The sequence below is a fragment of the Aegilops tauschii genome, chromosome 5, assembly GCF_002575655.3.
Source record: "Aegilops tauschii subsp. strangulata cultivar AL8/78 chromosome 5, Aet v6.0, whole genome shotgun sequence".
In the NCBI taxonomy this organism is placed as follows: Eukaryota; Viridiplantae; Streptophyta; class Magnoliopsida; order Poales; family Poaceae; genus Aegilops; species Aegilops tauschii.
This window is the reverse complement of record NC_053039.3, coordinates 252,694,567-252,720,276: the sequence shown is the minus strand read 5'-3', so window position 1 is coordinate 252,720,276 and position 25,710 is coordinate 252,694,567. Positions and strand designations below refer to the sequence as shown.

Below are 25,710 nucleotides of genomic sequence, written 5' to 3'. Positions count from 1 at the left end.
GCCGTGAGTTTTTTGGGTCCGATCGGATCTCCTCAGGGCGATCGCGATGGAGACAGGTGAAGGCGGCGATTCTGCCGATCCGGTGGACAGGCTCCTGGAGCGGCTCCACCTCCATGAAGAAGAAGACGAGGGTTTCGTGTGGGAGGAACTGGCGGAGCCGCCGGCGAAGGCCAAGTGGTTGGCGATTGCGAAAGTGCACACGACCAGGGGCTTTAGCCTGAGCGCCTTGTTTGCAGACATGAGATCTACTTGGAATCCTGCAAAGGATGTAATTTGGAGAAGTGTTGATGATAATCTGTTCACAGTGCAATTCGGCTGCCTGGGAGATTGGAATAAGTTGATGATGATGGGGCCGTGGTTTTTCCACGACCACGCTTTAATGATGGAGGAATATGACGGTTTCGCTAACCCTAGATCGATGGTCTTGAATAAGATCACAGTTTGGGCTCAGGTTCACAAGTTACCGGACAATTACCTCCATGAACAGGTTGTGAGGGGGATGTGCAGGCCGATGGGAGATGTCAAAGAGGTTCAGATCAAGATCCCAGCGGGCTTCGTGGGCAAATTCGTTAGAGTAAAGGTCAGTATGAGGGTGGATAAGAAGATCACACGTTTTGTGTCTATAACAAAGGATGAGAAGAAGGAGTGGTACCAAGTAAAATATGAAAAACTGCCTACGTTCTGTGGTTTCTGTGGTCTCATGGGACACTGGCATGAAGAGTGTGGCAATGGTGAGCATGACGAGGATACCCTGGAGTGGGGAGATTTTATACTGGCTGATGGAGGACGAGGTAGAGGAAGAGGAAGAGGTGGAGGCCGACGACCAGGGGGACGATCAGCTGCTGCAGACAACCCTTTTGGGAGGGGACGAGCTACTAATACAGTTAATCCTTTTGGGAGGGGGCGTGGTTCGGATGATGTAGATGCTGTAGGAGGTAGAGGAAGGGGCGAGTATGAGTACCCTGCTCCATGGCGTTTCAATGCTTTGGGAAGAGTGAACCCTGGCCAGGGTCAGACCAACCAACCAGCCTCGGGGAGCGATGGTGTGCTTGGCAAGAGAATAGCTGTAGATTCAGTATCCACTCCCGTGAGTGAGCCCACGGCGGTGGAGTCAAAGCTATCTAGAGCGATTGTGGTAGCACAAAAGGTGCGGCTAACACAGGAGAAGATGATCTGCGTGTCGGGGAAACCAGTGTGGCTGATCCAATGAGCACCCCACAGAAGAATGCCAACAGAAAGAAATCTAGGGCTGAGGATGGTACGCCAGTGAGGATTGATATGAATGCGACTGTTGATGATGCATCGGCTGCTCCCTTCGAGGGAGACCGCGGGGTGCAATGAGTATTATATGTTGGAACTGCCGCGGTTTGGGCAACCCCGCGACAGTTTGAGAGGTACGCGAGTTAGCGACCAAATTTGCCCCGGCCGTGCTGTGCCTAGTAGAAACTCAACTTCAGAGTGCACGTGCTGAAATTTTAGCTGCTTCTTTTGGTTATAATAAATCGTTCTCGGTTAGTAGTAGCGGAAGGAGTGGTGGCATTGTAATCTTTTGGAATGATGAAATAAAAATGGAGGTTTCTTGTTATTCGAAATATCATATTGATGCAAGGGTTTTGGAGCTGGGCCCTGTCCCTTGGAGGCTCTCATGTGTATATGGCGAAGCGCAGGTCCCGGAAAGGCATAAAACATGGACCACTTTGTGTAATTTGGCAGCGACAACGGGTGATCCGTGGGTGGTTACAGGCGATTTCAACGAGGTTCTCAAGCATTCTGGGTATGAAGGAGTAGGTCAGAGAAGTCAGGCCCAACTTGACAAATTCAGAGACGCACTTGATGTTTGCGGTTTGGCAGATTTGGGCTGTGTGGGGAAACAATGGACGTTCGAGAAAAAGGTCGCGGGTGGGTCGTACACCCGAGTGCGTTTGGATAGAGCGGTTGCAGATCCAAGTTGGTGCTCTCTGTTCCCAATGGCGAGTGTGACGCATGTGACAGCAGCGTGCTCGGACCACACGCCAATATGGCTGCAGTTCTCTGAGGATCTGAAGACAAAGAAGGGGGCAAAACCTTTCAAATATGAGCTGATGTGGGAAACCCACCCGGAGCTAAAAACTTTTGTCGCAACTGGGTGGAAGGATCAACCAGCAAGCATGACGATTTTTGAGCTTCAGAAGAAATTAAAACAGCTTGCCGGGAACCTATCATCCTGGGATCGTACACATTCGGCAATGTTAGAAGGGAGATCGAGCGCATGAAGCAAGAGTTGGAAATTCTACGGGATGTTCCTGGACGTTTGGGGCCAAGTGCACAAGAACTGGAAATTACAGAGCAGCTGGTAGAGTTATACCATCGTGAAGAAATACTCTGGAAACAACGGTCGAGGGTGGAATGGTTGGTAGGAGGAGACAAGAATACTAGATTCTTTCATCTGAGGGCCACGATGAGAAGGAGAAAAAACCTCATAAAATCCTTGTTAGGAGCCAATGGAGATGTGGTTACAGAGATCAATGAGCTTGAAGAGATGGCAACTCAGTTTTATACTCAATTGTATACGTCGGAAGGAGTGCATAATATGCATGAGGTGCTAGATACGGTCCCAACAAAGGTGACGCCATAGATGAATGAAACCCTAAATGCAGCTTATACGGGGGAGGAAGTCAAAAGGGCTCTATTTCAAATGTTTCCATCCAAAGCACCTGGTCCGGATGGGTACCCAGCTCATTTTTTTTAGAAGCACTGGGATGTTTGTGGTGAGGAAGTAACTAAAACTGTTATCCGAATTGTGGAAGGGGTAGAGAGTGCCGAGTGCATCAACAAAACATGTCTAGTTCTCATACCAAAGGTGAAGAGCCCAACATCTTTATCTCAATTTCGTCCGATAAGTCTTTGTAATGTTCTTTATAAGATTGCATCTAAAGTCGTTGCTAACCGCCTCAAAGAGATATTGCCAGAGATAATATCACCGGAGCAATCTGCCTTTGTCCCTGGTAGGCTCATTACGGACAATATCATCATGGCATATGAATGTTTGCATTTTATGAAAAGAAACAAGGCTCTGAAACATCGTCACTGTGCTTTGAAATTAGACATGATGAAGGCATATGATAGAGTTGAATGGGAGTATTTGGAAGCGGTAATGCTCAAATTGGGCTTCTCACCAGTGTGGGTCAACAGAATAATGGGGATGGTAAGATCGGTGTCTTTTTCAGTCCTTTTCAATGGGAGAAAGTTGGAGGAATTTAAACCTACAAGAGGTATTCGGCAGGGAGACCCAATATCACCCTACCCTTTCTTGTTAGCAGCAGAGGGCCTATCAGGCCACCTCAAATCTAGAGATCAGTCATCGCATGTTGGTGGAATTCAGGTGGCCCCCTCGGCGCCTCCAGTTAACCATCTTTTATTTGCTGATGATAGCCTGCTGTTTTTCAAGGCGAACGGTGCGGGGGCGACAGAGGTGTCAAACTTAATGAATTCATATTGTCAAGCGTCAGGGCAAAGGATCAATAATAGTAAGTCATCTGTTTTTTTAGTAAAGGGTGCCCGGAGGTGGTTAGAGAAGAGGTAAAAGGCATCCTTGGTGTACATACAAAAACTTTAAATGAGAAATACTTGGGGTTGCCGTCTGACATAGGGACATCGAAAACAGGGGCTTTCAAATATCTAAAAGATAGACTTTGGAGCAAAGTGAAAGGTTGGATTGAGAAAGCTATCTCTGCTGCGGGCAAGGAGATTTTGATCAAGTCAGTGGCTCAAGCGGTACCGGTTTTCTCTATGTCATGTTTCAAACTGCCACAGGGTTTATGTGAACACCTAAGAGCATTACTAGTAGAGCCCTCAAACCCTAAAACCCCTAAAAATAACCGCTTTTTTTACAGTTTTCGCCGAAAAAACGCCGTAGACTAGAACCTCTAAACCCTCAAACCCGTAAAAAAATTTAGAGGTCCAACCCTCAAACCACTTTGCAACCTGAAGAAGTAGGGGTTGAGAGGAAAACCTCCCCCCAACCCGCACTTCTCCTCCTCTCTCGCGCGGGAGCCAACTGCCTCCTCCTCCTGGCCTCCTCCTCCCACCGCCTCCTGCCGCGCCGGCCATGGAGGGCCCCGCCGCCGCGGCGCCCCCGCCCGCCCCGCCCGCCCCGCCCGTCCCGCCCGCCTCGCCCGCCCCGGCGCCCGCCCCCGCCCCCGCCCACCCGACCGTGGCCGACGTGGTGGCGGCGACCCACGTCGGGGCCAAGCGGCGGCGGGCGGGCCTCGCACCTCCTCCTGCCGCCTCCCCGGCTCCCGCCCCGGCCACCGTCACCGCCCCGACGCCCGCCCTCGCCGCCTCCCCGGCGCCCGCCCCGGCCACCAAGAAGAGCCGGCCGAAGGCGGCCTCTCATGGGCCGCGAGGGGCGGCCTCCAAGGTCGTCGGCTCGTCCCCGGCCGTGACCAAGCCGCGGAAGAAGCCCGCGGCCCCGCCCGCCGCCGTCGCCGAACCTCCTCCCGCCGCGCACGAGGTGTTCGAGGAAATGGCAACCCCATCCTCGTTCATGGACCTCCTCCAAAACGCGGAGGTGGACCTCGGAGCTCCGCCCCTAGACCCCTTTAGGGTTGGTGACGACTTGGAGGAAAAGGAGGAAGATGAGGAGGATGAAGGGGATGACGAGGAGGAGGTGGCCGAGATAGGGGAGGAGGCATTCACCGCCGCTTCCCGCCCACACGCGCGGTCGACAAACTACACAGAGCCGGAAGATGTCCTCTTGGTTCGTGCTTGGGCAGCTGTGGGAATGGATGCAACCACCGGCACCGATCAAACCGGTAAACGGTATTGGCAAAGGATCGAGGACGTCTATTGTAGGATGAAGCCGAAGAATAGTGGGTTCATCCATCGCACTTTCCGGTCGCTTCAAGGCCGGTGGGAGTTGATCAAGCCCGCTTGTGCTCGTTGGAGTGCGGCCATGGACCAAGTGAGGGATGCACCACCTAGTGGAACCGTGGAGAGCGACTATGTGAGTACATATTTCTTCACTATTTTGATTATGTGTGTGCACTATGCTATTGGTGGGTTCTTATGTGATTTATGTGTGGTTGATAGGAGACAATTGCCGGCATGAGGTACAAGGAGATGGCCGCTTCCAAGGGCAAGCCATTCCCATTTAAGCATGTTTGGTCAATTCTTCAAACCTTTGACAAGTGGAAGTTGAGGGATCAAGAGACCGCACCCAAGAAGTCGGCAATGCTAAGGATGGATGATAGTGAAGATGAGGAGGAGAGGAACTTGGGCAAGCCCGAGGGAACCAAGAAGGGCAAGCTAAGGGTGAAGATGGAAGAAGAGGCGTCAAGCCTAAGGGAGAAGATGGACCACATGATGAAGGCAAGAGAGGAATTGACAACGAAGACATTGGAGACGAAGCTTCTTATCACCGAGAAGAAGAAAGAGGTCAAGCTTGCACAAGTTGAAGCAAAGCGTGAAGAAGCAAAGCGCAAGGCCGAGTTGGAGGAGAGGATGATCAAGCTCAAAGAGGCAAAGGTATGGAAAGAACTCATGGTGGAAGAGAAAGAGCACATTATGATGTCCAAGAAGGACATGGATCAAGACCAATTGCAATGGTGGAAGGACACCAAGGAGGACATCGCAGAGAGGAAGAGGATGTTCCATGTTGCGTCCTCTACTTTCCGAGGTGACACTCCGATGAGTAGTTGTGGTGATGGCGGTGTGTACGACTCCACCGGTGCCGATGGAGATGCTTGATGGAGCCCGCTTGTGGTCTAGGAGATGGCGCCGAGGTGCAACTTTTTGGTGATGGTGCCGATGAGAGGAGGAAGATGATGATTTTGTGATGTAAACTATTAAACCATGCATCAATGATTGTCATTTGGTAGTTTGTTTGGAAGTTGATTGTGTTCTTGTTGTCATAAATTATGAGATGTCAAATGATAGATTTAAAGGTTGGGGTCGAGGCAAAGACTAGAACCCTCAAATCTAATCCTTAAAGCAGTTTAAGGGTTGGGTTTAAGGGTTCTAGTATTTGCCCCTGTTTTTCAACCCTTAAAAGTGTCAAAAAGTGGCACTTCTCAACCCTTAAAACTGCTTTAAGGATTTGAGGGTTTGAGGGTTCTACTAGTAATGCTCTAAACAAACTCATTAGGCAATTTTTCAGGGGCAGCAATGAAGGGCAGCGGAAACACCATTGGGTATCGTGGAAGGCCATGACACAACCGAAGAGATGCGGGGGTCTTGGTTTCAAAGACCTTGAGTTATTCAACTTAGCATTATTGGCACGTCAAGCTTGGAGGATCTTAACAGTTCCTGACCCACAGTGTGCTCAACTTCTGAAAGCTATCTATTTCCCAGAAGGTGACATCTTAAATGCCCTCTTGGGACCTCATCCATCACAAGTATGGCGATCACTGATGGAGGGAAGGGATGCTTTTTCGATGGGCTTGATTAGGAGGATTGGTGATGGCACTTCCACACATATCTGGTCGCAGAACTGGATCCCGCGAGATCATGCGATGAGGACAATAGCCTGCATAGGCCAAAACCCACCGAGAGTGGTGGCAGAGCTAATTGACCTAGTTTCAGTGTCCTGGAGAGCTGACGTTTTATCTCAATTCTTCCTCCCAGTAGATGTGCAGCAATTCAAAATATTTCTTTGTGCACACAATCAATGGCAGATTTTTGGTCTTGGTAGTTCGAAACGAGGGGAGTTTTTTCGGTAAGATCAGCATATCGGATGCTTTGGGAAACAAAGAAGAGGGGAGAAGATCTGTTGAGTGGAAGAGCATCATCATCGGATCATACTCCGGACGAGAAGGGGTGGTCCTCACAATCAATGGCAGACCAAAGTGCCATCGAAAATCAGATCGTTCTTGTGGAGGCTTGCTAGGCAATCTGTGCCAACAGAGGAAGTTCGGCAACACAGAAACATGAGTATGGTGGACAATTGCCAGTTATGTGGTAACATTGACTCGTGGAGACACTCTTTGGTTGAATGCTCTATGGCACGGTGCGTATGGGCCCTAGCAGATGAAACCATGGTTGAAACCATGATGGAAATAGTGGAACCGAATGCTAAACACTGGCTATTCCAGATGCAAAGGTTATTATCACATGCCCAGTTCATGGAAGCATCTGTGACTCTTTGGACAATTTGGACGGCGAGAAGGAAGGCCATTCACGAGGACGTTTTTCAGAGCCCGCTAGCAACGCATGTATTCGTTAAGCGTTTTATCCAGGAGCTCAAAAGTATAGAAGTCTTGTAGAAAACAGCATCGTCATCCAGTACGAGGCAAACCGCTATCCCGATTGGTGCATGGCAACCTCCGCCTAAGGGTCACGCGAAAATCCAGGTGAAGGGGAGTATCGACCAGGAACAAGGGAAAGTGGCGGCAGCTGCAGTATGCCGAGATCATCTAGGACATTTATATGGGCTCCTCCTCGCTGGTCATCTCCGGGAATGTTGATCTAAATATACTGGAAGCAGTAGCATGCCGGGAAGCGTTGGCCTTAGCTCAAGACTTACAGGTGCAGAAGGTGGTGGTGACTTCAGACTGCAAATGATTGATATCAGATATCCATGGAGGGACGGGTGGAGGTTACCTGTCGGTGATCAAAGAAATATCTCTCACAAGCTCTATTTTTAATAACTATAGCTTTATTTCTGAACGTAGATCAGCAACTAGTGAGGCGCTTTGCCTTGCCAGACACTCTCTTTCACTTGATCAGGGGCGCCACCTGTGGCTGTTATCCCCGCATGATCCATCTTGTATTCCTCTGAACTCTTTCATAGATCAATAAAGTGTCTGGTTTCCCAAAAAAAAAAGCTATCACCTTCCCCTACTCTGCTCTTCTCCGACTCGGTGCTGAACTGTTGCCTGCTGCTATCCCTAAAAAAAAAAAAAAAAAAAAAAAAAAAAAAAAAAAAAAAACTGTTGCCTGCTGCTGATGCTGCTTGGGCTGTGCTCCGCCCTGCGCTCGCGTGCCCTCCTCCTCCCTCTGACCCCGCCGCCTCGTACGGGCACGGCCACCCTTCGCCGCCGGACTTGGCCGCGGGCCACCTCCTCCTTGTCATCTCCGCCGCCGCCGGTGATGGAGGCGTCGGCGTACAAGTTCGGGCCCTACAGGATCGACGCGAGGGAGGTCTTCCATGCCACGCCCCTCTCCTACGCCATGGTCAACCTACGCCCCCTCCTCCCTGGTAAAAATCTCTATGATTGCCCCAACTTTCCCTTGCCTAATTTCTGTTCAATTTTCACTTCCACCTCAGAATCACAGTGTATTTCTAGGAATTGTTTGTGATTGTTTTTTTTTTGTCTGACGGAGATGCCAATGCGGCTGATGGTTTATTATAAATCACACTTTAGGTTTCCAGCGCTAGCACAATTTGTTTCGTTATAATTTTGTACTCTCTCCGTCCTAAATTTAAGAGCGTTTTTGACACTAGATACTTAGTGTGGTGAATAATCGCAAGTCTGACTCAGAATTATCGACGATAGCGTCGGAGTAGCATGCACATTTAAACCCTGACGATGTTGTGTTAACATTGTATGTATTAACATGTCCCAATCTTGCTCTGCAGGTCATATCCTTTGTTTTGGCATACTCATCGCCGAGGTTTACAGTTAAGCACTGCCGGCAAGCCTGGAACCTCGTTTTTTGTCGGACTGTTCATAAACTTTGTTTCACTTGCTTGTTTCTGAAGAGTGTCCAAGGTGAAGACACATACAGTAGGAAACACATATTAGAATCAAAAGAATTATTGCACTCCCTTTCGACATTGTATAGAGGCTGGGTCAACTAATTTGGATTGGAGGGAGTATATCACTCTTTCATTTTGCATTGATCTCTAAATATGCATGGCTAATGTAAATCTGAATGTCAAGGATGTCAAGCGAATTATGCTAGGGTTAGCTATTTATATAAGTGAATGGTTCACATAAAAATAGCCAAATAGTTATCTCTTGCTGGAATCTGTTTATACCTGATGGACTCGTGAGTGATGACATCGTCATCTTTTTATGAAATATGATATTTACTGTTATGTCCATCACTTCCTGCACCGACAAGTTCACCCAAAAGCTTAACCCCTTGAGGAAAGGCAGGAAATGTACTCATACTGCAACATTTACTGTGCTACATATACTGATGGTATAATACTTAACTTGAGGTAGCTATCCATTGTTGCCCCCTTTGCTGTCCCGTGGTTCGCAGCTTTCATAGTTCAAACTGTAAAACGTCTACTTACACTGTATGTCTTTTTCCTTAACAAAACATACATGTCCTTGTGTGCCCCAAGCGTGAAGTGAAACGCTTTACTGATCTAAGCACTGATGAGACAAGCGATTTATGGGTGACTGCAAAGGAAGTTGGTGTACGGCTTGAGCAGTACCACAAAGCTTCTTCGCTTACATTTGCAATTCAGGTCAACTCTCATTCTCGCTATATATGTACTGAATAGCTTATGCTTCCAAATTTTATATAATTAGTTCATCCAATTGAAAGTGCATGATGTTTGGATTCTGCTACTGGGGTTCCGAACAAAATAGATCAGGCTAATCACCTAAATTACACTTAGAATGCCATATGAGGTTCCTGTCTGTTCTTTGGACTTTTACTCCAAATCTGCTGCTGATTTGATTACCTTGTTTGCCTTTTACCTTTTAATAACCTATGAATGAAAAAGAAGCATTTCCTTATTGATAGCTTTTTGGTACAGGATGGTCCTCAAGCTGGCCAAACAGTTCCGCATGTCCACATCCATGTGATCCCCAGGAAGAAGGGAGATTTTGAAAATAATGATGAAATATATGACGCGGTTCGTTGACCACCTGTTTCGTCATCCATATAATTTTCTTATGATTTTTTCCCACTAAATCCTACTATTTTCCTTTGTAATAGATTGATGTGAAAGAAAAGGAATTGAAGGAAAAACTTGATCTGGATGTTGAAAGAAAAGATAGAACCATGGAAGAAATGAGTCATGAGGCTAACGAGTACCGTGCTCTTTTCTCCTAGATGTATTTCTTACAAACTGTTTTCAAATTTTTTTCACTTAATAAACTTCTGGACTGTTTGTTCTGCATTGTTTTTCGAGAGTGTAGCAATGAATATTTTATTTTTCACTGACCTGGTCATGTCGAGTATCAACTGATGAGTCTGAGGTAGTGGGTTACTTATGTACTCCCTCCGTCCGAAAATACTTGTCATCAAAATGGACAAAAAGGAGTAGTACGCAATAACAGTTGTTCCTCGCAATTTATGGCCTTATGGATATTGATGGCTTTAGGTTTATTGATCTCAAACATGCATGAAAAACACAGGCGTCCGAGGCTCTGAGCCTTACAATGCCTGCAATGTTTCTTAGTTTGCAAGGTTTAATACATGAAAAAAGTACTGCAGGCAAAGTATTTATTTATGAGATGCACAAGACAGTGGCTAGATTGTAGCAAAAATGATATATGGTGTTTAGACATTCCATTGCAGGGTATGTAATAGCTTCCTAGGCATGGAGCATTAGCTGTTTTACTTCTCAACCGAAAAGCATTATTTGTTTTACATTTGTGATTATGCCATGAACGATAAAATCTGCTATTATCTATAGTAACCATACTATAGGCAACAGCTCTAGCATGGACCTAACATGATCTTTTAATACGTGGAAGACACTGAACTAGGCCTCTTGCAGATTGTTCTATGGATATACCAAGAGTTGCAATTGTAAACTGGCATCACGAATTAATATCAACCAACTAGACGCATCATTTAGTTTCAGTTTACACCTTGGCTCGACATTGCCTGTACTATTCAAGTTAGCGAAAGGCAAATTTTCTTGATATTACTTTGGAAAGTGCATTAAGGGTTATACCGCACAGAGGTGATAGTTTAATTGGGTGGGAGTATTCTGCCCATTTTAAAGCCTAAGATGTTACAGCTGATACATTGCGCAACATTAGCAAAACTGAATTTGTAATACTCAGTTCAACTTATTCTTGATGGGGACTGGAGGAGCTGTATCACCTGTATGAGGTTACGTGTTTATGGGCTAAAGTTTTATTCCCTGAGCTGGCTAAGCATTTAGCTTGTGCTTTGCCGAAAGTGAACTCTTCACTGTTATAAAATCTTTATTAGCAAAACAATTAAGTCATAAATCCACTCATAACCTGTCGTAATTAAGTCGTAAATCCACTCATAACCTGTCGTAAGTTGAGCTTGCCTTGTGCATACAAGAAAACCAACTGTTTAAAGCTTTGTTTTTTGCGGGGGACTTTTCTTTTTGACAAACGATACTTTATTTATTCATATGTGAGAGCCAACGTATCCGATACAATAAACGAGACCACCTCAACCGGAGGTGACGCCATCCAGGCACCGGGGCTAGCAAATCTAGCTAACCTAGCTATTTCATGAGCAACTTGATCGCTCTCAGTATTACAATGAGCAAACAAAACATGATTAAAGCTTTGTTTTTTGCGGGGGACTTTGTTTCTCCATCTCGTAAAGCATCATAGCATCAAATTTCCTTGCGATGGACGAACGGGAAAACACGTTTCTTAGAGCATCTCTACTAGGCTCCCCAAGAGGCCCTTTTTTCTAACTTTGAGAGCGCCGGCAGTGAAAAAAGTCTCCACTCATGCCCTCAGGATCGTTTTTTTCGCCGGTTTCGTGCAATTTTAGCGCCGGCAGTATCACCCGAAACCCAGCCCCCAGGGAGGCATCTGAGAGCGCCGGCGGTTTGTTTATGCATGCAAAGGCCCACCTGCAGCCACATCTCCCCCATCCCCCGTCGCTTTCAGCCCGGCCCCCACCTTCTCTCTCCCCATCCGCTTCTCTCTCCCTGCTCCGCCCGCGGCCCCGGTGCCTCCCCACAGCGTCGCCGCCCGCGGCTGGTGCCTTCCCTGTGCGTGGCCGGGGCGGAGCTCGCGCGGCGGCCGGAGGTCAAGAAGCAGCAGCGACAGGCCCGGCCGGCGATGAGGCGGGGCGAAAGCGGCGGGGCGGGGCGCGCGTGGCCGCCAGGGGCGCGGCGGGGCGCGCGCGGCGGCCAGGGTGGGGCGGAGCTCGCGCGGCAGGTCCGGCCAGCGATGAGGCGGGGCGAGCGCGGCCATAGTATGTCGGCGACGGCGGCCATCTGGGAGGAGTCGCCTGTGCTGGTGCGTTCGTCGGTTGGGTGGGGGGTGGGAGGGGCGGCTGGAAAATTTGTCATTCCCAGAACAAAAAATCCGCCGGTGCCTCCCCACGAGGCGGAAAAAAGGCCTACTGGGAGGCACAACGGCTGGAGATGCTCTTAGCCTCGAAGGACAGGTAGATCCTTTCATGGTATTTGATTGATTGAATTTCAGCACTTGGGGTTTCTTTACGCGTCGCGGAAGAAAGCTCAGGTAACGGCTGAATTCGCTTGCGGAGTCTGGGCAACTTTTGTCCCTTTCATCCTGTGCGTATTCTGGCTGTGGAGCTTGGGTGACTTTGGTCATTTTCATCTTTTACGCTGCGTGCCTGGTATGTACGCCAAAGAGGACCTTTGTTCTTGTGGCAGCGGAAAGAAGGCTTTTGTCTCACCGGATGCCCCTGGCTGGATGCCACATGACATGATAGGATGTGCTGATGGAGAAGAATATTTCTGCCCTGTGCTTGCTCTGGATTGCAATTCGCCACATCTGCTGGTGTCTTTGCCAAGCGGTGAGTGGTCAGTGTTGGATTCGTTGCCTCCGTACTAGGTAACCTGCACCAGGTAATTTCCTCCCCGTCGTGGTCGTGTGTCCTGGAGGGCTTGGCAATGGCATGCCAACAACTAGGGCCGTCGCTTTGGCGCAGTTGCTTGCCATTTATTGTTCGCCTGTTGGGTTGCCCAACATGTTGGTTGGAACGTGGCGTAGGTCTCCTCCTCCTTCGGCAGATGCACGGCAAAGGCAACCATTTCTCAACTCCACTGGAAATGGAATTGGGTATCAACTAATCCCACTGAATTTCTCAACTCCACTGGGAATGGAATTGGCATCCTGAGGTCACAGTGTGCGTGTCAGTATATTTATTTTTTATACGCAACACAAGTTTTTTTCCCCGCCTATGCATCGGGTGACGCACTCGACCGGATTTTATCAAAGTGATTTTCAAGATATTTGATGCTCAAATCAGCTTACAAAATGACAGCAAATGCCACTTTGAGGCATGACGGTACTGCTACTATTTTACAACCCGTACAAATGACTAAAAACCACGCTAATAAAACAGATAAAGAACAGCTCTTCGACATCGCAATGTCTTCAGGAAGGGGGGCGGCGTTCATGTAACGCCGCGGTTCTCCGATTCATCCAACCAAAGGACGAAAAACTCTTGACTGACGTGGGCTCACCGTCTAGTACAGTAGCTATTGGTTACTGTGAAGAGCACGCCATTGGTGCGTAGGGCCTCCGGCAGATCCGGTCCATGACAACGACAATAGCCATGACCGTGGCGGCATCGACGCCCGGCCGAACGACCAGGCTGAACACGTCGTCGCCGAGGGCGACGGGCCTTGACGACGCCGCTGCCGCCGTAGGTCCACCGGCTTTCTTCCTCAGTATCCGTGCCGCCTCCTGGCCGTCGCTCCTTGTGATCTTGCAGCTCCTCCTGGAGAAGCAGCCCTCGACGCGGTAGCCGGGAGGAGGGGAAGGCGAAGCCCGGCAGCCGCGCCCTGACGTCGTCGCCGTCGAGGCCGACGACATGTGGACCTCTGCGTCGTCCGTGCTCTGCAGAGCGGCGCACTTCCGCATGGAGAAGAGCTGCTGCGCGGAGGAGCTCCTGTCCGTGTCCGGGCAGCCCTCTTCTCCCGGTGCAACTCTGTAGCAGTTCCATCGGTCGTGCAGGCTAAAGATCTGTCACGAGCAGAGAGAGTAAGGAGAGTTAATAACGACCAGACGCAAAGTTTGATGGCGTTACGTGAGAAGAAGCTGTTGTGATCATGCATGCATGCACGGTACCTGTGGCCTGAGGGAGAGGAGAGGGGCGCCGCGGCCGTCCATGAGCAGCAGCTCGCCGGCGAAGGCCTTGGGGCGGCGGGCGTAGTTGTCGACGCGGAAGGCGAGCCTCCCGGCGGCGTCGTAGACGGAGAAGCCGTCGGTGCCCTGGAACCCCATGCTGGACCTCTTCCACACCGTGTACACCGCCGGCTGCTGCCGCTGCCGCTCCGCCGCCGTCCGCGCCGCGCGGCGGGCGCCGTCGCCGCGGTCGGAGGGGTGGATCCTGCTCATGCTGGCTGATCCGCTGGTGCTGCCGGAGAGCAGCAGGCACATACGGGATGTGCGTGATGGATGGATGAATGGAATGAGATGGGCGGGAAGCAGCGTGGTGCTTGGCTCCTGATTTGTGGAGGGAGAAGCGAGCGCGCGCGCGCGCGCGCGAGTCGATTGCGATCGGTGTACGTGTGCGTGCGCGTGTGGAATGGTTCGAACGAGAGTAGGGGCGCGGGTGTCGTGAGGGGGCGGGCGCTCGATCGAGGATGGCTGCGGATGGATGGGTATGGAATTATGGAATGGAGACCTGGCTTGCATGCATGCTGGACAACGAGTGTGTGCCAGTATTTAAGGCCGGTGTTGCAAGCCCGTACACCAGCCCGTTAAAGCCCAAAAGTGCCGTCTCCGGCTCTCTTCAGTCGCTAGTCGCTACTCCGTCCAGTGGAGACAAAGTATAAAGCCATGATTTTTCTCAAAGAAAAAGTATAAAGCCATTATACACCTAAAAAAAGTATAAAGCCATTATTCAGCAGACAGCCAATTTTTCTCGGTTTAGTGAAGTGCCACGTATCTACTTCTACTAAGACTAGCATTTCATGCGTCGGGTTTTGGGGTTCGATGATGGACCCACTTGTAAGTGAGTAAATTGATGTATGTGTGCTACGTCTGGGTCTACTTTCAGGTAAACATGACACCCGTATGTTAGTTTCTGTGTTACGTGTGAAAGCGGGTGCTAAGAAGGTAGGGAATATAATTATAGGAGACTAATCATTCGTGTTTGTAAGGGTGTTGTTGTAGCAAAAACTCTTTTCCCCCTTAATCAATAAATGGGGCGAAAGCTTATGCCTCCGTTTCAAAAAATAAACATCACAATCAAGCACATAACATTTTAGTATACCAAGAACACTAGATACCACATCCATCGGATAAGAGCAAAGTCAAGGAAAAAAAACTAAGAGCATGTGCAATGGGTCATAAGACAGTGTTATCTTAAACATGGCACAAAATGATGAGTGGAGGAAAAAGATATCAGAGGAAAAAAAATTGCCTTCTATGAATTAAGAGATGGTCTTTTAGCAACATATCTCTCAACATATATTTAGAAATACCATAGTTATTAGAGATAAAACAAGTGATAACCCATTTTACATCATGTTTTTATTGTCATTCTAAATTTCGTGTCATGTTTAAGATAAGACTGTCTTATCACCCACTGCACATGCTCTTATTTTTTTAGGGGCACATGCCCTTAGTTTGTGTCTCTTGAACTGTGGTATGCTAAACCTATTTTATAATCTGTCATGAGGAAGTAGGCACAAGAAATAAAAAAAGTTGATTAGCCAAACAAACAAATCACAATTTTTTTTGACCATGTATGTTAATATTTCTCCTTTTTGGAAAATTAGTTATTTGAGTCACTTCCGCTGTGACGGTTGGTTAAAGGTGGCAACCTGGGTAAAGCAGAACAATCAGTTTTGGAAAGACAACTGGCTTGGTGTTTGCTCTATCTATTTCTTCTGGAATTTCTCAATTCTATCAAACTAATGATACTCACATTGTTGCAGAAATGTTTAATAAGATTTGGTTATACACAAGATGAATATTTGGAGTAATAATATGATAGTAAAACTAAAATATATACGATTTATTGTGTTTGATTATTGTATAGTTGTAATATATTTATTAAATATGAATAGCGTAATAGAATGGAAATTCTCATGAATGTTTGCATGTTTATGTGAGCTTTTTCCTGTGCATGTTGCATGTTGAGGTGAGATTTTTCTCATGCATCTTGCATGCTGAGGTGACATGCTTGCATACTGGGAGAAACAAGTTAATGGAGGCTACTATTCAGAAATAGAAGATGACAAGGATTTCTTCTGCGTATTATGCGATTCCTTCAGGCGATATTTCTCCCCTAATTATGCGATGGCAGGACGATCTTATGATGATCCTGCAATCTGTATCCTTGACTCATACCCTAATACAATGGTTTGGATGCTTCACAGTGAATGTGTCTTTACGGTGAAATCACTCTATAACATGTTTAATTTCCAGAGGATACCCACTGCGCATTCACAACATATTCTGTATATATGTGTGCCATCTTGTCTACATGTTTTGCGGTATTGATCATACACAACAAGTCGCTGTCCTTAGTAAGGGCCAGTTCTTTTGAGCAGCTCTCTGGAAATAAGCTGCTGTGGAAATAAGTCCAGGATAAGCTGCTGTGGAAATAAGCCCATGAAAATAAGCTATCCAGTTCTTTTTAGTTTCTGTCATTAAGCTTATTTTCTCATATGTCACGTGAATTGTCTATAATACCCTTGAACTATAATTTGAGATCTCAATGTGCAGAAAATGGATCAAACAAATTTGAGATCTGAATGTACAGAAAATGGATCAAACAATTTCACATTTCAATGTACAGAAAATGGATCAATCAAATTTGAGATCTCAATGTACAGCAAAATGGATCAAACAAATTCACATCTCAATGTACAGAAAACGGAGACGCAGGGGAAAGGCGTGCTCGCCGGAGGTCCTTCCGCGGTTCTGCCAGTCGTCTCACATGCCGGAGGCCACCTGCGCCGCCGCTTCGGAGCTCGCCGGCGTCCGCGCGCCAGTGGATCAAACGGGATACTCCTGCTTGGGCTCGGGCTCCCGGCCAGCTGCGACGCGGCCTCGGCATTCGGCGGCCAGCGGACGAACGGTGGGGGTGCACGAATGGCGGGGGCGCCGGAGGACCTGAGGCGGCAGGACGCCCATCCCCGTCGATGGCAGCGGCGGCGGAAGGACTGGAGGAGGACATGAGGCGGCGGGACGCCTACCCCCATCGATGGCAGCGGCGACGGAGGAACTGGGGGAGGACGTGCGGCGGCAGAACCTCCGGTGCGGATGACCGCTGCAGGCAGCTCGAGTGGCGGCGGCGGCGGAAACCCTATCGGGAGAGCTCTCCTCCTCGTCTGTGGCAGACTGGCAGGTCGCGCGGTGGCAATCTGGCAGTAATTTGCACCAACTTCAAGGGCAATGACGTATACCGCTTCGTTTGTAAGTGGCTTCTGCGCGGAGCTGGTCTACCCCCAGCTTATTTTCATTGTGAAGGAGGAGGCCGTGGAAATAAGCTAAGCCCAACACCTCAGTTCGAGTTCTTTTGGGCTTTTAGCTTAATTTGACCAGAAGCTGAAAAAAGCTACAAGAACTGGCCCTAAGTATCAGCATGTCAATGATAAAAACCTGCCCATCTTGCCCTGCTTAAGAATCTGTCTCACATTTGTATTTTGAGTGCTCGGTGTGACCATGTGTTGGGAGTTTATCCGTAACTTACAGAGTGATCGACCCTGACTTTGGATTCTTGGCACAATATTGGGCTCATCCGCTGCCGCCATCTGACCTTATTGTGCCATTGTGGAACTGAGTTACTCCTTTTAGGGGCGGTAATGCGCCAGACTTTGGGCGTTGTTGGCGCAATGCTTGCACTGCTAGAGGAAGTTGTGCCCGGTGAAAGTATCTATCAACCTTGGATTGCTGAATCATTCACTTGGAGAACAACTTTCGAGAGATCCTTTGGATAACCCGGGAGTGAATATAGACCGGGATAGCCTGAATGTTGGCATGTTGTAATTGGTTGCTCCATCATTAAGCCTGTTGGTCCATTAATGGTTCGACGTGTGTTGTTTTCCCCGTGGGTACATTCTAATGGTGCCCTTGTTTACCCTTTAGATTTGTTATTGTTGATTTCGGTGAAATGAAATCCAGGGCGTCTACCCTTTCTTCAACAAAGACCACAAATGACGGGAAAAACTAGATTATCATAAACCACCTCAATAGCAAATACAACCTACTTTCAGAGTACCACTTGTGAAAAAAGAGTAAGTACTAACTGCAATTATGAAAAAAATGGTTTATATGATTCACATAATTTGTTATGATAGTGACATGGTATCCAGAGTAACACTTAAACCACAAATGTTAAAGAAAACTATGTTGTTTCAGAAAATATTTACTATATTCTTGACAATGATTACTATATATTATGGAAATATATTTCATGTCAAATCTAGTGGTATTAATTGATGTTCAAACCAAAAGATGTTTTTTTCTCTATGAGGATCAAACCAAAAGATGTTAACCTCTCAACAACAACGAAAAATATAAAAGTTAGAGTGGCACAAATTATAAATATCCTTATATTATGAATCAGAGTGAGTATTGTAATTAGGAGGTTCTATTTACTTATATAAATACCTGATTTTTAAGGAAGCACGCAGTCAGAAACTGTATAACTCCGATACGTGAAAAATTACTTAGATTTTAAGTAAGGTAAAACAATCGATTGTATTAGCCTGAGCAATATTTTATAGTATAATGCCAACTAAAAATATATATTTTGTAGTATAATAACTTCTGAACTTACAGACACATCCAAACATTAGCAGAATGAGATGCATGGTTGTGCTGATGTATAAAACGCCAGCTATTCCCGAACAGAAGCAGTACCCTTCATCACTGCCATGTTGCATTGTGCATCCAGCTAACTTGTCAAAAGTAGTAGCTTAGATACGAAAGGACTGCGAAGACAAGAGAGCTATCCTTTACAGCTATATTCCCTCAACTTCGTCCATCTTCTTGACTCTTCTGATATTCTGTAGAAATAAAATTCCCAGCACGGAATCTCCTTTTCTGCAGTATATTTCAGTCATATTCCGAATCATCCTGACGGGGATCGCAGATGTAAGGAGATGCAAATCATGCAATAGACACTGAAAAGATGGCACAGCAGACACAGGCTTCTCTGCTGGGGTTCGACAAACTTGTCATTTTGTCTTCTGTACTGTCCTTGACACTTTCTCTGACGGTGCAACTAACACTAGGTGGCCCATTAATATGGCACCGTCATGTAGGAACAATAATCTACAGATTAATGGTACGGGCATTTCAAGTCCGAGATTCATATTGTTGGGATTTCATTTTTGATGCACCGCATTGCTGCATGTCAGAACTTTGTTCGACGTTTTACTACAAGTTAGATCAGGCTTTCAGCCAACCCACAGCTGCAACTAACTGAACAGCACTTCATCTCCACTGGCTCTTGCTTGCTTCAGGCGACAGTCACTTGAAGAACTGGAAAAAAAGCATCTACATTTCCTTGTGTAAAACGAACAGAGGTTCGTCGATCACCGCCTCAGCGCGGGCTACGAAGAACATATCAACGGCGTATACGGCCTCCAGCAGATCCGGTCCAGAACGACGACGAGGGCCATGATCATCGTGCAATCGGCGTCCCGTTGCACCACGAGGCTGAAGACGTCCTCGCCGAGTGTCAGAGGCGCCGTGTCAGGCGTCGCAGGTGTCCTCGCCTTCTTCCTCGCGATCCTCGCCACCTCTTTGCCGTCGTGAGCCCTGCGGATCTTGCAGTTTCTCCTCCGGAAGCAGCCCTCGATCCAGAAGCCGGGGGACTGGTGGCCAGTGGTGCCATGGTCTGATGCTGATGCGTCGGTGGTGGTGGTGGTGGTGGTGGTGGTGCAGGCTGAAGACATGTAAACTTCTGCTTCACGGTTGTTCTGCAGGACCGAGCATTTCCTCACCGAGAAGAGCTGCTGTGATCTTGCCCTCTTTGCTTGGCCTTCTTCTGGTGCTTTGTAGCAGTTCCATTGGTCGTGCATGCTGATGATCTGTTACGGCACAACGGAACTCTGTCAGCTGTTACTCCAACTAGTTGTCGTTGTTTTCATGAAATTCCTCCCCAAAATGAGACAGGAAATGGGGTTACCAAGTACAAACCCACATTCTTGTTTTATTAATTTAGTCTGCTAAATGTTGGTAAAATTACTGAGAAAATGACAGCGGCTCCCGTGCAGATAGGATACAAAGTTTCAGATGTGTTCTTCAGTTATATTACATACAGACTGAAGAAATTGACAGAGCACAGTGCAGATAGGAGACGAAGTTTGGCTTTTTTTTTTCTTCTACTCATTTTCAGATGTGTACGTTATGAATTCGAAATTGAAACGGCATGCGTCCCAAACAACTAGCCGGTGGATGTGTCACAGGCACCTCGTGGAGGCAATAGCACGAATATGTTGTGTGCATCCATCAGAGGTTCAGTCGATTCGATCAAACCCCTAGATTGTTTAACAAAACTAAAACCCCAGCGCTGAGATAAGAGATGAAGCCAACAATCGTCTCTTTCAAATTCGTCGAATGGGAAGAGCCTGACCTGCGGCCTGAGGGAGAGGAGCGGCGCGCCGTGGCCGTCCATGAGCGTGAGCTCGCCGGCGAAGATCTTCCGGCGGCGGGAGTAGTTGTCGACGCGGAAGGCCAGCTCGCCGCCGGCGTCGTAGACGGAGAAGCCGTCGGTGCCCTGGAAGCCCATGCTGGACCTCATCCAGACCGTGTAGCACGCCGGCGCCGCCTCGGCGGCGCCGGCGCCGGCGCCGTCCCGCAGGAGACGCCTGGAGGCCTCCGCGTTGGGGTGTATGCGGCTCATGATCGCTGTTGTCTGGTCCGTCGATGCGATCGAGGAGCGCCGTTGGTTTTATATTTCGGCAGGCCATTGGATGGAACGGAATGGAACGGGACGGAGCGGCTCGGTGTGTCCGACGTTGCGTCTGCGTTGGGTTTTCGGTGGGGCATGCGAGTGACGTGGCGGTCCGCCTTTATGAGTGTGTTGGGCGCATGCGTTGGAAGATTCTGCAACCCTAGGGCAGGATAGGGTAGGCTTTAGCTTGGGGAGGGAACCTTCTAAGAATGTACTGATGAGAATGGTTTTCGATCCACCGTGGATCGCACCTTATCCCCGGCCGGCTCAAAGCATCTCCAGCCGTTCGGCCCAGGGCGTCAAAAAAGAGCCATCTGGGGGCGAGCCGGCACTAGATTGGCGCGTGGGGCGACGTAGCTCCTAGTCGCCGGCCCACAGGTCGCCCGAGTTCGATGACGTCGCGTATAAAATATGTGCAAACTCGGCAATTTTTGCATGAACTCGGTGAAACTTTGTTAAAATTTGTAAAAAAACATCAAACCATGCAAACTACGACTGAATTACGCTTAAACTATGCCAAACTACGCCTAGCCGCCGCCGCCGCCGTCTACATGCCGAGAAGCCAGTAGAAGCGGGTGTAGTCGCCACTGTCGCTGTCATCGTCGTCGTCATCGTCGTTGTCGCGCGGCTGGCTTGGGCCGGCGCCGTCCCTGCTGCAGCCCTGGCCAGGGTCGCCGAGGCGCGGTGGCGCGCTGGACGGCCCGGCCTCGTCCTCCTCGTCGCTGTCGAGGACGATGACGTCGCCCTCCTCGCGCCCGCGGCGCCTGGCCTGGAGCTCCGCGTACGCCCGGCGCTGGCGGCGGACCTGCTCCCGGACGTAGTCCTCCTTCGCCCACCTGAGGGCGGACTCGTCGTCGGGGGCTGCCATCTCGGCGTGCTCCGGCTTCACCGGGAGCAGCCTCGGCTCGGGCTTCAGCCGGGCCAGGCGGAGGGAGCGCCTTCCCGCAGCCGGAGCAGGCGGGGAGGGCCGGGCACCCTCGTTGATGACGAGGGCGCCACTGCGGGTGCGGCACCCGAGCGGCGTCTCCTCCGGCTCGGGCTTGACGGGGCGGAGCGCGGCCGGCGAGCCGGAGCCCGACGACGAGGACGACCCCGGCTCCATCCGCCGCGGCGTCTAGGAGCTACCATGGCGGCGAGAGAAGGACGGCCGCGGCGTTTACTCGAGGCGCGGCACGTTGCCGCACTCGATGTGGTCGAGGACGGCCTCGAGGGTCCGGCCGGGCACGCCCCACCACTCGCGCCGCCCGTCGGTGTTGAGGCGGCCCCGCGGGATGACGCCGTTGGTGGAGGTGATCTGCTCCTCGCGGCGGCGCTGGAAGTACATGGTCCAGAGGGTGTGGCTGTCAGCGGCGTAGCGCGGCTCGTTCCGCTGCTCCTCCGTCAGGGACGAGCGGATGCGGGCGATCTCGGCCCGCCGCACCGCCCCTTCGGGCACCGGGACGCCGCCGGCGCTCAGCCTCCACGTCCCCGGCACCCGCATGTCCGGGAGCGCCGGGTACTCCGCCTCGTACAGCAGCCGCGCCTCCGGCTCTTGGAGGTGGTGGTGGCCGAAGCCGTGCGCCGCCGCGCCGTCGCCTGGGTACCTCTCGTCCATCTTTCTCGTCGGCGGGAAGGGGGGAGAGAGCTGCTTTCTGCGCCGGAGAGGGGGAAAATGAGAGTTGTGGCGTCCACCGGCGGGGAGGTCGCCCTTTTATAGCCGTGGCTGGGCGGCGACGGGCTGCATGCCGCGCGACGCGTGGTTGGACGCGCGTCGCGACGCGTTCACTGCACCGCCTGTGAGGCATCAATGGAGGCTGACCGGCGCGGCAGCGCGGCAGCCTTCGCATTGATTCCCGCGGGAACCGAGGCGATGAGGGCAACGAAGCGGCGTCTCGCTGACTCGGCGGGCCCATCCGCTTTCGCGCCAAAACCACTCGCCCCGGGTGCCCCCAGCGCGCCGGGTTCGGCCTGGGTCCGCCGGCGCCAGTTTCAGCCCAAACCGGCGAAAAACGGGCTCCTGGGGACGCGACTAGGCCGATTTTTCGGCGCCGGCGCGGAAAATCGCCTGGGAAGGGCATGTTGGGGGATCGGCTAGAGATGCTCTCATCAGGTGGACTCTCAAATGGGGCATATTTGCTGGCAAAAGAAGAACGAAAAATATGGGGTACTGCTGTACATGCAAGAACGGGTGTTCATGCTTCCTTTATTCACAAGTAGGAGAATCAAGGGCCCTGAGCCCTAAATCAGACACGGTATCCGTCCGCGGGCTCGTAAGGATCAATTCCCGGACAATGATGTGGAACAATGGGAGCCGGTTATCGAACTGTGTCCGCATTCATTTTAAAATAAATTTGAATACACTGGATAAATTTCATCAAACACAACAGAATCCAACATATTTCGGACATAATTTACATAAAATAGACAATATTTCACCCGTTTCGCTAAAAACTTAAGAAAAACCTACTTCACGCCTTTATGCGGCAGAGAGGCGACGCCGACTCCTGCTTCACGCGGTAGTGCGGCGAGGAGTGCGGCTCCTCCTTCACGATGCCCCGCGGCGGCAAGTGCGGAAAGGAGGCGTGGCTGTTGCGGTGTTACCTAGTCCTCCATGTCGTCGGAGGAGATGATGTTCTCCTTGTCAGAAGGAGGCGTGGCTGCTGCGACGCCTGCTGAGGAAGACAACCTCGGAGAGCAACGGTGGCGACGCAACGATTCAGAGCCGCCGCCACCACCAACGTGGAGAACCATGACTTCGGCATGGTGTGGAGATGATGGTGTCGCCGGCGCCGGAGCAGAGAGGAGCGGAGAGGGTCGAAGAGCAGTGCGGTGTGGACAGACAGGGCTGGATTCCTGGTTAAATAGGTGCGGCGGCCAGGCGAGGGACTTGATGATGGCTTCAATGCGGTGCAGCGGCCGGAGTAGGCTTCTCAATCACCACGTTTGGATTGAACCGACACCACTCGCTCGTCCGGTCATGTCGCTCTGACCGGCATCAATGCCGGTCCACCAAGTTCGCTCTCGAGTGACTCTGACCGACATGAATGCACGACAAGCGCTTCGTGTAGGAGGGTTTTCGGGTGGGACTGGGTTGTCGGATGCGCGTGTGGCAGCAGTCCGGACTCCTGCAAAGCTCCCTTGGCTTGCCTCTTTTTTGTGTGAAAACAAACATCCGGACCGGTCCACGGACTGATGTGGTACCGTGTTCGATGGCAAAACACGTCCTGACCGCTTGGTCCGGACGGTTGCGAGTGGTTTAGTGGTCCGCGTTAGAGATGCTATAATGTCATCGAGCCTCTAAATTATATCTACTAGATGACACCCATGCATTGTCGTAGAATTGGATATATATCTTTTAAATATTGTGTAGAATACTACTTCCTCCGTTCCAAATTATAAGATGTTCGAACTTTTTCTTCAATTGGATGTATGTAAACACGTTTTAGTGTGTTCATTCATTCATTTGAGTCTCTATGTAGTTCATACTAAAATATGCAAAATATCGTATAATTTGGAACGGAGGTAGTAATTCAATCCTTACGATTTCAACTACGTGAGAATTTCTGCATAAGTACAAGAAAATGTTAACATGAAAAGTGGTGCACGTTGTAATTAAATACAATGTGATTCAAAATCCACTTAAAATGCACTAATTCATGTTGCATGGTCGAAGATTTTCCTGCGTAGATCAAACGGATGCTAGTGGATCAAGCGAGTAATCTAGCAGCTACAATAATTTTGATAACGTTGAAGCACACAATATGTGATAATTAGAAGCAGGGGGAATCACTCACTTATGACGTATTTGGTAGGTTGCATCCAACCCAACCAGTCCTTGGTGATGCAACTTTGGCATGTTTGGTTATCTAGACTACATCATATTCGTGGCCCACATGAACCTCAAAGCACCCCTAGGCCTAGCCGAGGGGGAACGACCAAATCAGACATTTTTCCAGAGCCAGGCTCCAGCGAGCCACGCATGCCCCTGACCTGCGCGCCCGGGGAAGCACGGGAGACGAGCGGGACATCTCGAATCCTTCATAACCCCCACCCATCTCTCCCCTAGTTGTCCAAATCTCATTCACACATCACTATCTGACCGTCGCTTTGGTCTCACTGATGCTGCTCCACCACTGCGTCGTTCAATCCTTGCTCCGCCAATGATGAACCCCATCAACACTGGCTCGACAGTTTGATACGTGGGGGTGATGACCCACAAGTATATGGGATCAATTGTAGCCTTTTCAATAAGTAAGAGTATCGAACCCAACGAGGAGCAGAAGGAAATGACAAGTGGTTTTCAGCAAGGTAATGTCTGCAAGTGCTGAAATTGTAAGCAACAGAGTAGTTTGATAGCAAGATAATTTGTGACGAGCAAGTAACGATAATAGTAACAAAAGTGCAGCAAGGTAGCCCAATCCTTTTGAGGCAAAGGACATGCCAAAACGGTCTCTTATAATAAGCAAAGCGTTTTTGAGGGTACATGGGAATTTCATCTAGTCACTTTCATCATGTTGATTCGATTTGTGTTCACTACTTTGATAGTTTGATATGTGGGTGGACCGGTGCTTAGGTGTTATTCTTACTTGAACAAACCTCCTACTTATGATCAACCCCCTCGCAAGCATCCGCAACTACGAGAAAAGTATTAATAATAAATTCTAACCATAGCATTAAACTTTTGGATCCAATCGGTCCCTTACGGAATAGCGCCTAAACAAGGGTTTAAGCTTCTGTCACTCTCGCAACCCATCATCTAATAACTACTCCACAATGCATTCCCTTAGGCCCAAATATGGTGAAGTGTCATGTAGTCGACGTACACATGACACCACTAAGGGAATCACAACATACATACTATCAAAATATCGAACACATATCAAGTTCACATGATTACTTGCAACATGATTTCTCCCGTGACCTCAAGAACAAAAGTAACTACTCACAAGTGATAAACATGCTCAAGATCAGAGGGGTATTAAAAAGCATATTGGATCTGAACATATA

General features: G+C 49.4%; 4 protein-coding genes across 4 annotated transcripts; 2 read left to right on the top strand and 2 right to left on the bottom strand.

Moving 5' to 3' along the window:
• The first annotated feature begins 4,087 nt into the window (after window positions 1-4,087).
• LOC120964715 (uncharacterized) lies at window positions 4,088-5,727 on the top strand. Its single transcript, XM_040389564.2, has 2 exons — window positions 4,088-4,984; window positions 5,071-5,727. Exons 1-2 carry the CDS (start codon window positions 4,088-4,090, stop codon window positions 5,725-5,727), a joined length of 1,554 nt encoding a protein of 517 aa, XP_040245498.2.
• A 2,141-nt stretch (window positions 5,728-7,868) lies between these two features.
• LOC109735590 (bifunctional bis(5'-adenosyl)-triphosphatase/adenylylsulfatase FHIT) lies at window positions 7,869-10,100 on the top strand. The gene is made up of 4 exons (XM_020294807.4): window positions 7,869-8,178; window positions 9,254-9,400; window positions 9,695-9,793; window positions 9,877-10,100. Exons 1-4 carry the CDS (start codon window positions 7,924-7,926, stop codon window positions 9,991-9,993), a joined length of 618 nt encoding a protein of 205 aa, XP_020150396.1. The 5' UTR covers window positions 7,869-7,923; the 3' UTR covers window positions 9,994-10,100.
• Window positions 10,101-13,065: 2,965 nt separating this feature from the next.
• LOC109735596 (protein LURP-one-related 8) lies at window positions 13,066-14,488 on the bottom strand. Its single transcript, XM_020294812.4, has 2 exons — window positions 13,932-14,488; window positions 13,066-13,826 (listed from the first exon to the last, which is right to left on the bottom strand). The coding sequence occupies exons 1-2, from the start codon at window positions 14,241-14,243 to the stop codon at window positions 13,347-13,349; spliced, it is 792 nt and encodes a 263-aa protein (XP_020150401.1). The 5' UTR covers window positions 14,244-14,488; the 3' UTR covers window positions 13,066-13,346.
• A 4,631-nt stretch (window positions 14,489-19,119) lies between these two features.
• Window positions 19,120-20,766, bottom strand: LOC109735595 (protein LURP-one-related 8). Its single transcript, XM_020294811.4, has 2 exons — window positions 20,404-20,766; window positions 19,120-19,858 (listed from the first exon to the last, which is right to left on the bottom strand). The coding sequence occupies exons 1-2, from the start codon at window positions 20,671-20,673 to the stop codon at window positions 19,379-19,381; spliced, it is 750 nt and encodes a 249-aa protein (XP_020150400.1). The 5' UTR covers window positions 20,674-20,766; the 3' UTR covers window positions 19,120-19,378.
• Between the last annotated feature and the right edge of the window lie 4,944 nt (window positions 20,767-25,710).

Coding starts and splice junctions, on each gene's coding strand:
- LOC109735595 (XM_020294811.4), bottom strand. CDS start 20,673: ATGAGCCGCATACACCCCAACGCGGAGGCCTCCAGGCGTCTCCTGCGG. Junction 19,859..20,403: donor TCCTCTCCCTCAGGCCGCAG/GTCAGGCTCTTC, acceptor GTGCCGTAACAG/ATCATCAGCATGCACGACCA.
- LOC120964715 (XM_040389564.2), top strand. CDS start 4,088: ATGGAGGGCCCCGCCGCCGCGGCGCCCCCGCCCGCCCCGCCCGCCCCG. Junction 4,985..5,070: donor GAACCGTGGAGAGCGACTAT/GTGAGTACATAT, acceptor TGTGGTTGATAG/GAGACAATTGCCGGCATGAG.
- LOC109735590 (XM_020294807.4), top strand. CDS start 7,924: ATGCTGCTTGGGCTGTGCTCCGCCCTGCGCTCGCGTGCCCTCCTCCTC. Junction 8,179..9,253: donor TACGCCCCCTCCTCCCTGGT/AAAAATCTCTAT, acceptor TAACAAAACATA/CATGTCCTTGTGTGCCCCAA. Junction 9,401..9,694: donor CGCTTACATTTGCAATTCAG/GTCAACTCTCAT, acceptor TTTTTGGTACAG/GATGGTCCTCAAGCTGGCCA.
- LOC109735596 (XM_020294812.4), bottom strand. CDS start 14,243: ATGTGCCTGCTGCTCTCCGGCAGCACCAGCGGATCAGCCAGCATGAGC. Junction 13,827..13,931: donor TCCTCTCCCTCAGGCCACAG/GTACCGTGCATG, acceptor TGCTCGTGACAG/ATCTTTAGCCTGCACGACCG.